Source organism: Quercus robur, chromosome 10 (genome assembly GCF_932294415.1).
Source record: "Quercus robur chromosome 10, dhQueRobu3.1, whole genome shotgun sequence".
Lineage (NCBI taxonomy): Eukaryota > Viridiplantae > Streptophyta > Magnoliopsida > Fagales > Fagaceae > Quercus > Quercus robur.
In genome coordinates, this window is record NC_065543.1 from 2,097,604 (window position 1) to 2,111,608 (window position 14,005).

At 35.5% G+C, this 14,005-nt stretch overlaps 1 protein-coding gene across 1 annotated transcript; it reads left to right on the forward strand.

Moving 5' to 3' along the window:
* Nucleotides 1–11,657: 11,657 nt before the first annotated feature.
* Nucleotides 11,658–12,437, forward strand: LOC126702859 (probable inactive receptor kinase At1g27190). Its single transcript, XM_050401722.1, has one exon. It carries the CDS (start codon nt 11,799–11,801, stop codon nt 12,435–12,437), a length of 639 nt encoding a protein of 212 aa, XP_050257679.1. The 5' UTR covers nt 11,658–11,798.
* Nucleotides 12,438–14,005: the final 1,568 nt, after the last annotated feature.

Here is a 14,005-nt window from a genome sequence, read left to right on the forward strand (position 1 = left end):
TCCATTATTGTTTTGGTTATGGGCTAATACTTGTGTAAAGTGGGTCTCTTGAGGGAGGGTGGTATTTCGAAATGGGTAGTTAATCTTGAGTTTGTTTTAAAATGAGTAATGCAAAGTTTGTTTCAACTCAATCATCCATTACTATTGCATTAAGGGGTATTGCACTTATCTCAATCCGGCCTGCTGATTGCACCGCACACTGCATATTAGCACTGTAGCACAGCACAGCCAGCCAGCCCAAAGGCCCCACACACTATCGCTATAAAGACTACTCACTGAGTCAGCCACTGTTACACTATACACGCATAGGCACACACTATCCCATCCACTGTACCGTCTCTTTTACTTTTAATTTATCCATTATTATTATAAGTTATCACAGCAATTGATAATTTGATGTATATCATATCAACTTATTTGTATTATAGTGATACTAATTTATTAATAATTTGATGTATATGATATAAAGTGTTCATAGTATTAAAAAAAGTTGTAATAACCAAGTTTTGAAACTCAAAAAAAAAAAAAAAAAAAAAAAAAAAAAACCAAGTTCTATTATTCTATATTTTAAAATTTATTTTTAATTAAATTATAATTTTTAATTATAAATGTTAAAGGAACTCAAATACAAAAACTTAATTAATAATTTTACAAAAGCAAGAAAAATAAATTTTAAATAAAAAATAAAAAATTTAATACATATTATTTAATTAATATTTAAATATAAAAAAAGTTTCACTTAAAATTTTCGCTTTAGGCGGTTAACAACCCCCAAGGTTGTTGAGCGGTCAATTTCACGTATTTGCTTGGTCATATTTAAGCACTCGGACAATTATTGAATAATATCAAAGAAGTTTAGTTTAAATGACTAATGTGACTGAGAATTGTTTGTTGACTTCGTTTTCAATGAGCTGAAGGGGCATTAACTTCGACTTACATGCTCTGGACTTTCGACCACCATTCTTTACGGTTGCATGACTTGGAAAAATAGAATCAGCAATTTCTTGTGGTGGGCTGGATTGTCGCTATGGTCACAGTGGTAGTTGTTATGTTTCGTAATACGCCAATATTGCTTGTGAAGAAGGCAATAACAAGAAGAACAAGAAATTAATGAAAGCAGGAACCCGATGGTGTTCCACTGATGAAAGAAGCAAGAACATGATGGTAATCTCTTAGAGCCTGTTTGTTTCCATTTTCATGTTTCTTTTTGTCCAATACATGATTGCAATATACTATTTTCAAAAGAAAATTAAAATGACAAATATATTTGTCTCCTAATTACAATCCAAAACAATGTTAAAAATGATAGGTTCTAAGACTTTAGGAACTAATGTATTAGAACTTCAATTTGTATTATGTTGGCAAACCATGATCAAAACATAGAGTCTAGGTTTAGGCTTGCTCAAAGTATGTTTATTTGTAAAATTGGAATCGAGTGATTGCAGAATTTATTAGACTAAATCTGCAAGGCTCGATCGATCGAAAATTAGACTCGATCGATCGAACCATATGCAGATTTATATTTTCTATAGAGTTCTAGTTTAGCCCAAATTCTACTTAAACGTATTAGGTTTCAAGTAAAACACTCCTATATATAAAGGAAACCCTAAAACGTTTTTATAAGTTTTTAGAGAGATTAGAGTGTATCTTGTGCCTCTTTTGTAAATCTAGGGTTTTGTACCCAAAAGCTCTCTAAGGTTGCTCTTTATGTTGTGTGTGTGAATCTTCTGTGAAATTTAGAAGTGTTTGCCTTCACATACACTTAGGGTTTCCAATCTCAAGATTGATGTCGAGAGTTTGGTAATCAATTCAGTTGCAAATTCAAGAGCTTAAAGATACACAAGCGGGAGTGCTTGTACTTGCTGGGAATCCAAGAAAGAAGTAGACTGTGGACTCGGAGCTATCATGGGGTCGTGGTAGTAAGTTTCCTACTCAAGGTAGTAATAGGATGTTAGTAGTCTAAGTTGCTATTGTGTAAACTTCAATTCTTTCATAGTGGATTCAGTTTACCTTAAAGATAACTAGGTTAAATCATCCCCATGTTTTTTAATAGTTTGGTTTTCCTAGGTTATTATATTGTTGTGTTCTTTATTTTTCGCACATTACAATAATATGATATATGTGTGTTAACCTAGATTTGATAATTTGACTAAGTTAATCACTTGACTAATTAACTAGGTTAATTTGGTTGTGTTTTAAAGGGTCTAAAAACAAACAAAAAATATTAAAGAAGCCCTCTTACACTGCCACAGAAAAAACTTTACATGCATATTCGTGATCCTTTCAATTCAACATTAAATGATCATCCTTACTCTCTGCTTCTCTCCCTTTGAAAAATTATGTTATGAGAGCCCCTCTCACATTTGGGTGAAATAGATATTTAGGGAAGAACCAAATACGAGAGGGGTGCATCATGAGATGAGATTTATTACTTGTTTAATATTTGCACATAATGCTCCTCTCACATGGGCTTAGTCCCTGCAAGAATGGGACCCATCTGTATGTGTGAGGTGTATTGTATGCAACTGTTATACAATATACCACCTCCATGAAATGATCTCCAATGAGATATTTTCTCCCCAATTTTTCATGAGTAGGCACTTCGTACAACCACTTAAAAGAAACATCTATGTTAATTTTTTTTTATTATAAATTTTGATAAGCACTAATGCAAAATGGCAAATGATTTGATCCACAAATGTCTCAGATGGAGAGAATGGTTACTAGAATGAGCTTTATAGAAATTAGTTAGGCGACTGGCAATTTCAACACACACACTGTCATTGGATTGTGAAAGATTGGGATGATGTACAAGGCAGTGATTCCAAATTGCTAGCCTCTTGCGGTTAAGAGGTTAACTAATTGTCTATCTCATGAGACACAATTCCTATCTGAGCTATTAGCTTTGGGTATATTGAGACATGATAACTTGGTTCCCTTCCTAGGATATTGCAGCGAACAAAATGAGAAAATTCTGGTGTACAAATATGTATTACATGGCAACCTTTATGATTGGCTACATGTAGGAGAAGGAGAACACAAGGATAAGATCTTGGAATGGCCTTCAAGGACTAAAATAGCGATTAGGATAGCAAGAGGCCTATCATGGCTTCACCATAAGTATGATTTCCGAGTGGTCCATCTCAACTTGGGTTCAAACTATCTTATTAGATAAGAATTTCGAGCCCAAGATATCAAATTTTGGGGGGGCAAAAATATCAAGTTCTGGTGGGGTAATGTTCACAAATTCAAATGTCATTGACACAAGCAAAAGCTCTTTTGTAGACAGTGGGGTATGGGAGTTGGGTTTTGTTAAAAAGGATGTCTATGACTTTAGAATTCTGCTTCTTGAGCTAATTACAAGGAAGGAACCCATTGAAATTAACAGTTTTTCATACGATTTTAATGGGAGTTTGTTTGATTGGATAACTCACTTTTGAGCAATTCATCTAATGTTTACAGTGTTATTGATAATTCTCTAACTGGTAGAGGATTTGATGGTGAAATCTTTGAGTTACTTAGAATCGCATGTACTTGTCTTAACCCCTTCCCTAGTCAAAGGCCAACAATGCTTGAATTGTACAATACAATAAGTACTTTTGGGGAGAGAGATGGCATTACAAATGACTATGAGATATTGATGCAACCTGAAATTGCTATTGCAACTATCTCAATTGAAATCAATACAATAAGTACTTTTAGGGAGAGATATGGCATCACAAATGAATCTGAGATATTGATGCAATCTGAAATTGCTATTGCAAGTAGCTCAAATGAAATTGTTGAGGTAGAAATTGCACAGACCAATTGAAGCATGATATACAAAGTGTAGCTTTCACATTTCGAAATATTTGTAACATATTTGCTGTCCCAAATGTTATTTGGGTTACGTTTTCTTAATTTAATCTTATTTCTGCCCTTCATTGTCTTTTTGTTAGCTTTATCCCCTGAAATAAGAATAAATAATTAAAAAAAAAAAAAAAAAAAAAAGGATTCTAGAGGTTTTGGAGCCACTGCAGCGGGAAGGGGAAACCGGACATTTGTTGAGGTTACAAAGAGAGACTGTTGTATAAATGATTTTCAAGTAGACTATTGTAATTGGTTCTTCCAGTGAATTTTCTATGCAATTGGATACTGGAGTGGTTTTTCTTTGAAGGAATTCTTCATTGGTTTTCCATTTGCCAAAACATTGTGCTTGGCTATTGTTTATTGCTTTGTGCACTGGATACAACTTTTTTTTTCTTCTTAAAATTATCTTCTTGTGTATGGAATTCCTAATAAATTTGTGTGATCTATCAATAAATCCACTATATTATTATTTGAGGTGAAAATAGAATTTTCCATTTGGTATTAAATAAGATTTTTTCAAAAATGATTTGAACATAAAACCCCTTTTCAATAAACTAAACTCTGCCTACAAAGTTCTGTTGATTAAAAACTTTGAGGATAAATACGAATAGGAACAAAAGAAAACAATTGGTTGGGACATATCATCCACCCAAATTGCGCGAAACCAACAGATTATTGGACAAGCTCAGAGAAATTTCGCTTACATGCATTAATTTGACAGCGTTGTTTATTGTCTTCGTGTTCCATGCTCTGGAGTCTCAACTAGCGTTCTTGACGGTGCAATGACTTGGAAACTTAGACTCAGCAACCACTTTTGGAAAATTACTTAATCTAGTAGTTTTGACTTGGCTTCAATTTTTATATATTCCTTGAAGCTCCAAGAATTAATGGAAATGATCTATTTTCCAATCTGAAATTTCCTGGAAAGGATTTTGTTTCAATAGGTCTCTTTCTAAGTGGTTACACGTACGGCTCTTTACGCCAGCGTTTTCTTGCTAAACATTGACTAGCAAATGGATGAAGGGACGGACCCAAGCGGCCCCGGCCCAAAGAAAAAAAAAGAAAAAAAGAAAAATTTTGATCCTCCTAGCCCAAAGAAAAAATAAAATAAAATAAAATTTACTGGTTAAATTTTTTTATTTTTAGAATTGTGCTTTTTGGGGGTGTTTGGATTTTATACCCTGAAATTTCAAACTTCGGATTTTACCTCCTGAAGTTTGAAATGTTTGGATTTTAGGCCCTAAAATTCTAAAACTTTAAGGGTGTAAGATCCAAACACTCCCAAACTTTAGGAAGTAAAATCCAATCACTCCTAAAATATAGGGGGTAAAATTCAAATTCTAAAACGTTAGGGTGTAAAATCCAAACACCTCCAAACGTTAGGGGGTAAAATTCAAATTCTAAAACCTTTTCAAACATTCAGAACAATTATCTGAAAATTTAGTAGAAATTCAGTTTTCACAAGTCTCGATCGATCGAGAGGAATCAAGCATCAATCGAAAGCTCTTTTTGATTGATCGAATAGGAATCGAATATCAATCGAAATAGGTAGAAACTCCAAGATAATTTCCTTCACCACTTCGATTGATCAAACAAAAGTTTCGACTGATTGACCATACTGAATTTTGAATTTCACTTAGAAAATTCAGGAACTTGAATTTTCACTCTATTCATTTTACAAATGAATACTCTCCAACCATATATCATTATTATAACCTATCCTTATATAATCCTATATATACAACATTTTCCAATTTAAAATTTCCTTAAAGATGAATTTGTTTCCATTTTTGAATTCTCTGTTTAACCTACATGGCTTTCTACATCAAAGTTTTCATGACAAACACTCACATGCTAATTGACTCATAGTGTGAGACTCGGCAGGGCTCTACTTCACATATTTGCTTTGTCATTTCTAGACATTCTTGAAATAAGCAATGGCTCAGAGAGTGACATCTACTGCTTGAGGTCCATTAAAGATTCACTAGAAGACCCCCACAACTTCTTGAAAGATTCAAGGAACTTCAACAACAATACCGCAGATTTCATCTGTGAATTTGTTAGGGTTGAATGTTGGCACCCAAATGTGAATGAGGTCTTAAATATCCAACTCAGTCACATGATGCTCAAGGGCCATTTTCCTCGTGACATTGTGCACTGCACACATTTAACAGGGTTAGACCTCTCTGCTAATGAACTTTTAGGACCAGTCCCATTTGACATAGGAGACTTAGAGCCTGTTTGGATTCAATATTTTGATAACTCAATTTTCAGTTTCCATAACTCATAACTCAAAAATGGTGGAACCCATAGCAAAAAGGTTGTTTGGCCAAACGATAACTCTGTTTCCATCACTCAATTCTTTGATTTTTGAGTTATGAGTTATGGAAACTGAAAACAACCAAATGCTGTTTTCAGTTTCCATAACTCATAATTCAATGGCAATATTGTAATTAAACACACATAGGGGACCCACAGCCGCAACTTTTGACCACCTTTTGACTTCTTTTTTTTTTTTCACTTGTTCGGTCTTCAGTTCTGGGTTTTTTTTTTTTTTTTTTTTTTTTTTTTTTTTTTTTTTTCACTTGTTCGGTCTTCAGTTTTAGGTTTTTTTTTTTTTTTTTTTTTTTTTTTTTTTTTTTTTTTTTTTTTTTTTTTTATAGCTTCGATGAGTTTGGGTACTGAAAACAAACAAACAAACAAAAAAAAAAAAAAAGAGAAAAAGCTACACCGGCTGACAGGTATGGGGCCCACAAATAGTGTGAAAAATATTAAGTGATGAAAATTGGGTGATGATGCCAAACGAGTGTGAAAAATTGAGTGATGGAAATTGAGTGATGAAAAAACCTTGGCCAAATAGGCTCTTAATAATCCCATTTGTGACAAAACTCGACCTCTCCGGCAACAAATTTTCTAGCGAAATCCCAAAGAATTTTTCAATTGTAGTTTTCTAAATGTTCTTAATCTTGACCAGAACCAACTAATTGGTCAAATCGCTTCCCAAATAAGCAACCTCAATCGTTTGAAGTTCTTCAATGTTTCTAACAATTAGTTGTCAGGATTGGTCTGTCTTTAACAAAACCACTACTAAATTTACAACTGAGAACTTTGCTAACAACAAGGAACTTTGTGGAGGGCCATTGGAACCCTGTCCAAAACAAATATGGAAGTTCTTTTCATTCAAAAATGGGTTTCTAGTTGGTTATGTGTTTTCTATAGGTGGCACTGTCCAAAAGGGGGAGAACTGATAAAGAAGCTGATCAAGCTAACTACTTGCCAACTAATGGGCTCCTACAAGAAGGGAGCAAAAAGGTACTTTCTCTCAATCGATTAGAATGAGGAAACTTCTCTTTATTTATTTATTTATTTTTTTTTTAGTTTGATAGTTAAAACGACCAAAGATTTGAACTCTAATTTTCCTAATAAAAGAGAGCATGCTATGCCATTAAAACTTCTTGTAATTCTTGGTTTGAAATTTTTGGGAAAAAAAAAACCCTATTTTTTCCTTAAATCATAAAACCGCGTGAAATTTTGAGTGTAACTACCAAGCCCCTGTGCTATTGTTATATCTTATATATATAAATTGTTAATTATGTAACAAGTAATCCCTTGTCAAAATGGTAAGAGAAATAACTGTTGTAAAATAGCGAAAGCTTAAATTACTAAGATTGATTGTGAAAATATTTTAGGCTTGAAAAAGATCTCCAATCAAATAGTAGGAACAAAGAAAATTAATCCATAAGAAAATAGCCATAAAACACCAAGAATTTACGTAGTTCAGCAATAGCCTATATCCACGGGCGACAACAAACAAGTTTCACAACCTCAGTCCCCTCAAGGTTGGATCAAGATCAATGTCGATGCCGCTCTAAGCAACACCAAGTTTGCTTTGGCCGTTGTTGGTAGAAACCACTTGGGGGTGGTCCTTTTCCTGTGGGGGTAAGGAACATCAACTTTGCTCTCCAACAAAAGTGGAAGCCGAAGTAATACAGTGGGCGGTATAGCTTGCTATCCAAGAGCGATGGAGTGCGGTTGTTTTTGAAGGGGATGCAAAAATGTGTTTCAACCCCTTGTCATAACCTAATCTTACCCTAAGCTAGACTCTCAACACCATCATTAGTAACATTCATAGTTTGTCTTCTAGTTTTGAGTTTTGTGTTTTTAGTTGGGTCAAGAGGAATTGCAATTCTGCAAAGCATGAAACCTCCACCCGCCCCTTCTGTTTTTCTAATGGAAATCCCCCCCCCCTCTCTCTCTCTAGGCCATTTGTAAGGGAGATTCCCCTTTTAGATCTTTTGCTTAGTCCTAATGAGATTGGAGATTATCAAAAAATTTGGGATAATACAAATTGGTGTAGAGGCACTCTCACAAACCCAAATCCCAAATACACCTAAATTGCTCTCTCTCACAAATATAAACCAAAGAACCAAATACAAACCAAAGAACCAAATGTTCAAAAATACCAAACATGAATTGCGCAAAAACCAAAGAGAGAGCCACAAATCAAACCCAAAAGTTGCAACGTACCAAGAGAAAGCAAATCACCAAATCGTAGAACCAAGCGGCAACAAACCTCTCTCACTATTCCAAATTGCAACCCATGAATTTCAAAGAACCAAAACAAGAGATAGCCTCTTTTTCTCACACACTCTAAATTTTCCACAATAGCACTATACTTATATAGGAGACTCAAGTTGGCTAGCATATCAAAAACCAAGAAAGACTAGATTTCTTTTCCGTGCACAAAAGAGAATCACTCCTATTCCAAATAGGACTCAAAATCAAGTGGTAGACAAGACTTCTAATAGAGCTTGATAACTTCAAATAACAGTAACCCAAAAGGAATAAAATTCCTTTCTTATCCAAATCCAACAAGGAGTCAAACTCCTAATTCAAGCCATATTATACAAATCTCCACCTTGGCTTGAATCCCATCAAGCCTCACAAACGAAATTTGCAGACTACCTAATACAAATCCTTAACATCTCTCCACATTGACAAGACATCTCTTAAGCCACAAATGCAAAGTGCTAGATTGAATTAGAGCCTAACCAAAAGAACAAGGTGCAAATTATCCAAAAATAGCTTCCAAATGCGCCAATGGACGCCAAATGTACCAAAAGATGGTGCTAAATCCAAAATTAGAGTCCAAAAAAAGTGCATATCACCACAAATGAAACTTCTCTATCACCTCTAACAAAGCCCCTATGAACTAATTCAAATTGCAAATACCAAACAAGTCCAAGCGACGCTTGAACTTGTTCAAAGACTTAATCACTATTTCACCACCAAAATTAACATCATGATTCCTACCTCCAAATGAAGCAACCTTAATAGGCTCCCACACATTATTGTCTACGTAGTCAAGCATTCCCTTAGTATGACGAACTACTGTACCAAACTTGACCTTAGTTTGCTTCTTCAAAGAACAAGGCTCACAAACTTCAAATTTGCAGTTATTGGCACTCTCAAACAAAGTATTATCATTGGCATGCTCCAAAAGTCTAATAGTGTGTGAAGTAACCTCCCCAATTGTATCAGAAATTGCATTTACTCCACCTATAACAGTACTCCCTTTAAGGAAATACATGTTCCTTCGACGTGGGGCCATCATCACTACCAAAGCACCATGTTGTACCTTCAAATTTCCATTCTACATAGCAATCTTGAAACCCTTGGATTCTAATAAACCAACTGAGATGAGATTCTTCTTCAAGTTGGGTATGTATTGAACCTCATTTAGACAACGAACCATTTCATCATGCAATTTCAACTTGATTTTACCTTTTCCCAAAATCTCACAAGTTTGATTATTACCCATGATGACTAAATCAAGTTTCGACTCTTCTAGGTTGTAAAAGCATTCCTTCTTCAAACACATATGAAAGGTGTAAGCTGAATCCAAAACTCACTCATTTGAATGGCAAATAAATAATGAACTAGTCAATGCAAAATCAAAATCCTCGTTACTGTCATATGCTACATTTGCATTAGAATCTCTCTTGTCCTTGTTCCGCAACAAAGGATAATCTTTCTTTCAATACCCTTTTTTTTTGTGACAATAGGTACACTCATCTTTCTCAAGTTTCTTATCATTAGACATGTCCTTAACAATCAAAGTCTCAGTCATTGTGTCCCTTTGAGTTTGTTTATCTCTCTTACGATACTCATTATTATTCAAAGCATTTAACACATCATCAAACATTATCTCATCTTTTCCATTCAATAGTGTAGTAATTAGGTGATCATAAGTATCAAGCAATGAATTCAACAACAAGAGAGCTTTATATTCACTACTAATATCAACTTCCAAATTTTGTAAATTAGCAAAGCATTTTATTGTAGTCATTCAAGTGCATAGACATGGAAATACCTACATGATATTGGAAACGAAAGAGCTCATTCTTCAAGTAGAGACAATTCTCCACACTTTTGGACATATACTTGTCCTCCAATTTCTTCTAGCTATATTAAATTCTCTCTAGGTTTTTTACCTTGAAACGGTTGGTTTCATTAGGTTTCCTGAGTCATCATATTACTGTCTTCTTTACTTTTCTACACTAAGTAATATGATTGCATGAGTTCAAAGACAGAAGCATATATTGATTGACCCCCCCCCCCCCCCAAATTTTTTTATTAATACACACACACACAAATTTTAGCAATTTTGTTCAATAAAATTACATTTTCCCCCCCTTAACAATATCATTGATCTTTTTTTTTAGAGTAATGTTACAGACACAAACTTATCTGCAACATTTTTACAAACCGTTGAGGTACAAAGTCTTATTAGTTTGCGTTTGGACCCACCACTTACATAACTTTTTTACTTGTCAATAACCACTCATCATATTAGCAATTTGTAATATATATAAATATATATATATATATATATAATAAAAAAAATAAAATAAATTTATAACTCTAACATTTTCCTCACTTAAAGGCTATTAAAAAAAAATTATAGATCATAAATCTAAAACAAAATATACAAGACCAAAATAAATTAGGCAATAACAAAAATTACCGATATTAAAGTTAAAAATAATTAAGCCTAATTAATAAATTTTACTTAAAACAAATAACCAATCCTTTAAAAAGTTTTAAACAAAATAATTGTGTCTTTACCTAAAAAAACGCAAGCATCCAAAAAAAAAAAAAAAAACCTTAGCAAAGAAGCAGCAAAGCCAATGGTTAAAGCCGCCTCCCCTAACTTCAAGTCCTGACTCTGTCCCTGCATGAGTTTAACCTAAATCTGAATAATTAATTTGAGTAACTACTTAGTAATTAATTAGGTTAAACAAGTCTGGATCGTAAGGGTCTAAACAGAACAAACAAGAGGAAATTTCTATCACAAAAACCCCTCCCCTCCCTTTCAACTCCTAGGTGCTTAGGTGCCAATGGACCATCAATGTGGTCGGCAATTGAAATATTGGTTAAAGTGTTCAAAGTATCATATTTTTTTTTACTAGCTTCGGTCTTTGATATGTTATACTTTATTTTATAACTCCCTTTTAAAGTTAACAAATTTATGTTTTTTGTTTTTTTAAATAAATAAATAAACAGTTAACAACTACTTTGTGTTAGGCTTGAATATATGTTTTGCTAAACATGTGTTGGGCTTCACTCAATAAAGAGAAATTTGGGTCCACACGGATCTTTTTGTTAGACGCCGGCTTCATTTCTTTGTAACTATAAAGATTGTGACCCGCATTGACTCTGTAATTGACCATTCCTTAGAAGAAAATGTTGTTAGCGTATGTAAGAGGCTTGTCCTTTTTTCAAGATGCAAGGTACCACGCGCTTTCTCTTTTACAGCCAAGAATAAGTGTAGAGTTGTTATTCTTATGTGGTTTGATACTTCTACATAAGCAAAAGATCTTACAATCTAAGTTTCTTTTATTATTCCATCTAATTCCTGTCATCTTATTTCGTACGTGTCAATACTCATGCTGCTAAAATCTCAAACCCAAATGGTTCTTAATGCAAGAGCTCTGGTTTTGCTCCACATTCTTGTCTGGTCATTGCCAGATACATTTAGCCAGAGTTCTAGTATCCTGAGCGATATCTCTTGCTTGAAATCTATTAGAGATTCCTTGGAAGACCCTCTCAATCACATTGCCACTTCTTGGACCTTCAACAGCTCCACAGAAGATTCTATCTGTTGGTATGTTGGGGTCATTTGTGGGTACACATTTGAGAATAGGGTTCGAGGTGTACATCTGGCCAACATGGGGCTCAAGGGCAAGTTCCCTAGTGGCCTTGTGGACTGCAACGAACTTATAAGCTTAGACCTTTCAGGTAATGTAATTTCAGGATCAATCCCACATGATATCAATGAAATACTGTCGAATTTAGAAGTGCTCGAGCTCTCAAACAATAACTTGTCTGGAGAAATCCCATCGAGCATGGGTGATTGCTTTACTATGAAGGTTGTTAAACTCAACAACAACAAGCTATCTGGTCAAATTCCTCAGCAACTCAACGAGAATTTAGAAGTGCTCGAGCTCTCAAACAATAAATTGTCTGGAGAAATCCCATCGAGTATGGGTAATTGCTCTAATCTGGAGGTTGTTAAACTTTGTTAAGAATATAAAGTGTGAGAAAGACTGAATAGTCTGTATATTGATGTGTGTGAAATAATGTACAATAGAGAGCCTTATATAGGCTAGATATGTGTGCAGTACAAGTAAAATGAGTAAACTACAAGTACAGTATACTGGGCTAAGCCCAATGGGCTAAACTAGTCTAAGTTATACACTAACATCCCCCCTCAAACTTGAGGTGGCAAGGAGGAAGCCAACTGGAGTTTGGATATAAGATCTCGAAGACGACCAGGCGGGTGAGTCTTGGTAAAGATATCAGCAGGCTGGTCAGCAGAGGAGATGGAGAATAACTGGAGATTTCCTTTCTTAAGATGCTGGCGAGTGATGTGGCAGTCGATCTCAATATGCTTAGTGCGTTCATGGAAGACATCATTATGAGCAATGTAGATAGCACTACGATTGTCACAATAAAGAGGAGTGGCAGTGGGCTGTGGAGCATCCATGTCAGCCAAGAGCCAGCGAAGCCAAACAAGCTCACAAGTGGTGTCGGCAAGGGCACGATACTCAGCCTCAGTACTAGAATGGGAAACCACATCCTGCTTCTTGCTGCGCCACGAGACCAGAGAAGTACCTAACAGGAAACAGAAACCTATGATAGAGCATCGATCAGTCGGATCACCTGCCCAGTCAGCATCTGAATAAGCATGAAGCTCGAGAGAAGATCGAGAGGAGTAATGCAGACCATGATAAAGTGTGCCTTTGACATATCGGAGAATCCGAAGAACAGCAGCATAGTGGACAGAACGAGGTGCATCCATGAACTTACTAACCATACCCACGGCATGTGAAATATCTGGACGAGTAACAGTGAGATAGATCAAACTGCCAACCAACTGACGATAGCGAGTAGCATCGGATATAGGTTCACCGTCCAAGGGTGTGAGCTTTGCATTGTATTCCAAAGGAGTGGAAACAGTCTTGTTATCAGTGACACCGGCTTTGGAGAGAAGATCAGAAGCATATTTAGCCTGGGAAAGATAGTATCCATCAGAGGATGAGGTAACCTCAAGCCCAAGAAAATAGCTGAGAGTGCCCAAATCTTTCATCTCAAAATGCTGACTAAGGAAGTTCTGAAGAGAGTGGATACCTGCAGAATCATCTCCAGTAATAATCATATCATCAACATAAAGAAGAATAAGAGTGATACCAGCAGAGGATCTTCGAACAAAGAGAGCAGTGTCATGAGGACTCGAAGTGAAACCCTGCTGAGCAACAACTGAGCTAAACTTTTCAAACCAAGCTTGAGGAGCCTGCTTGAGGCCATAAAGAGCACGGCGAAGGCGGCAAACTTAATTGCCTGAGTGTGGATAGCCAGGGGGTGGTTGCATGTACACTTCTTCATGGAGGTCTCCATTGAGGAAAGCATTCTTCACATCCATTTGATAAAGAGGCCAATGGCGAACAGCAGCCACAGCAATGAGACATCTAACAGATGTAAGACGAGCAACAGGAGCAAATGTTTCCTCATAGTCAATACCATACTCCTGAGTAAAGCCCTTGGCAACTAGGCGAGCCTTGTATCGTTCAACAGATCCATCAGCCTTGGTCTT

Bases quoted from the DNA above. Each gene is read 5' to 3' on its own strand.
- LOC126702859 (XM_050401722.1), top strand. From the start codon at position 11,799: ATGCTGCTAAAATCTCAAACCCAAATGGTTCTTAATGCAAGAGCTCTG.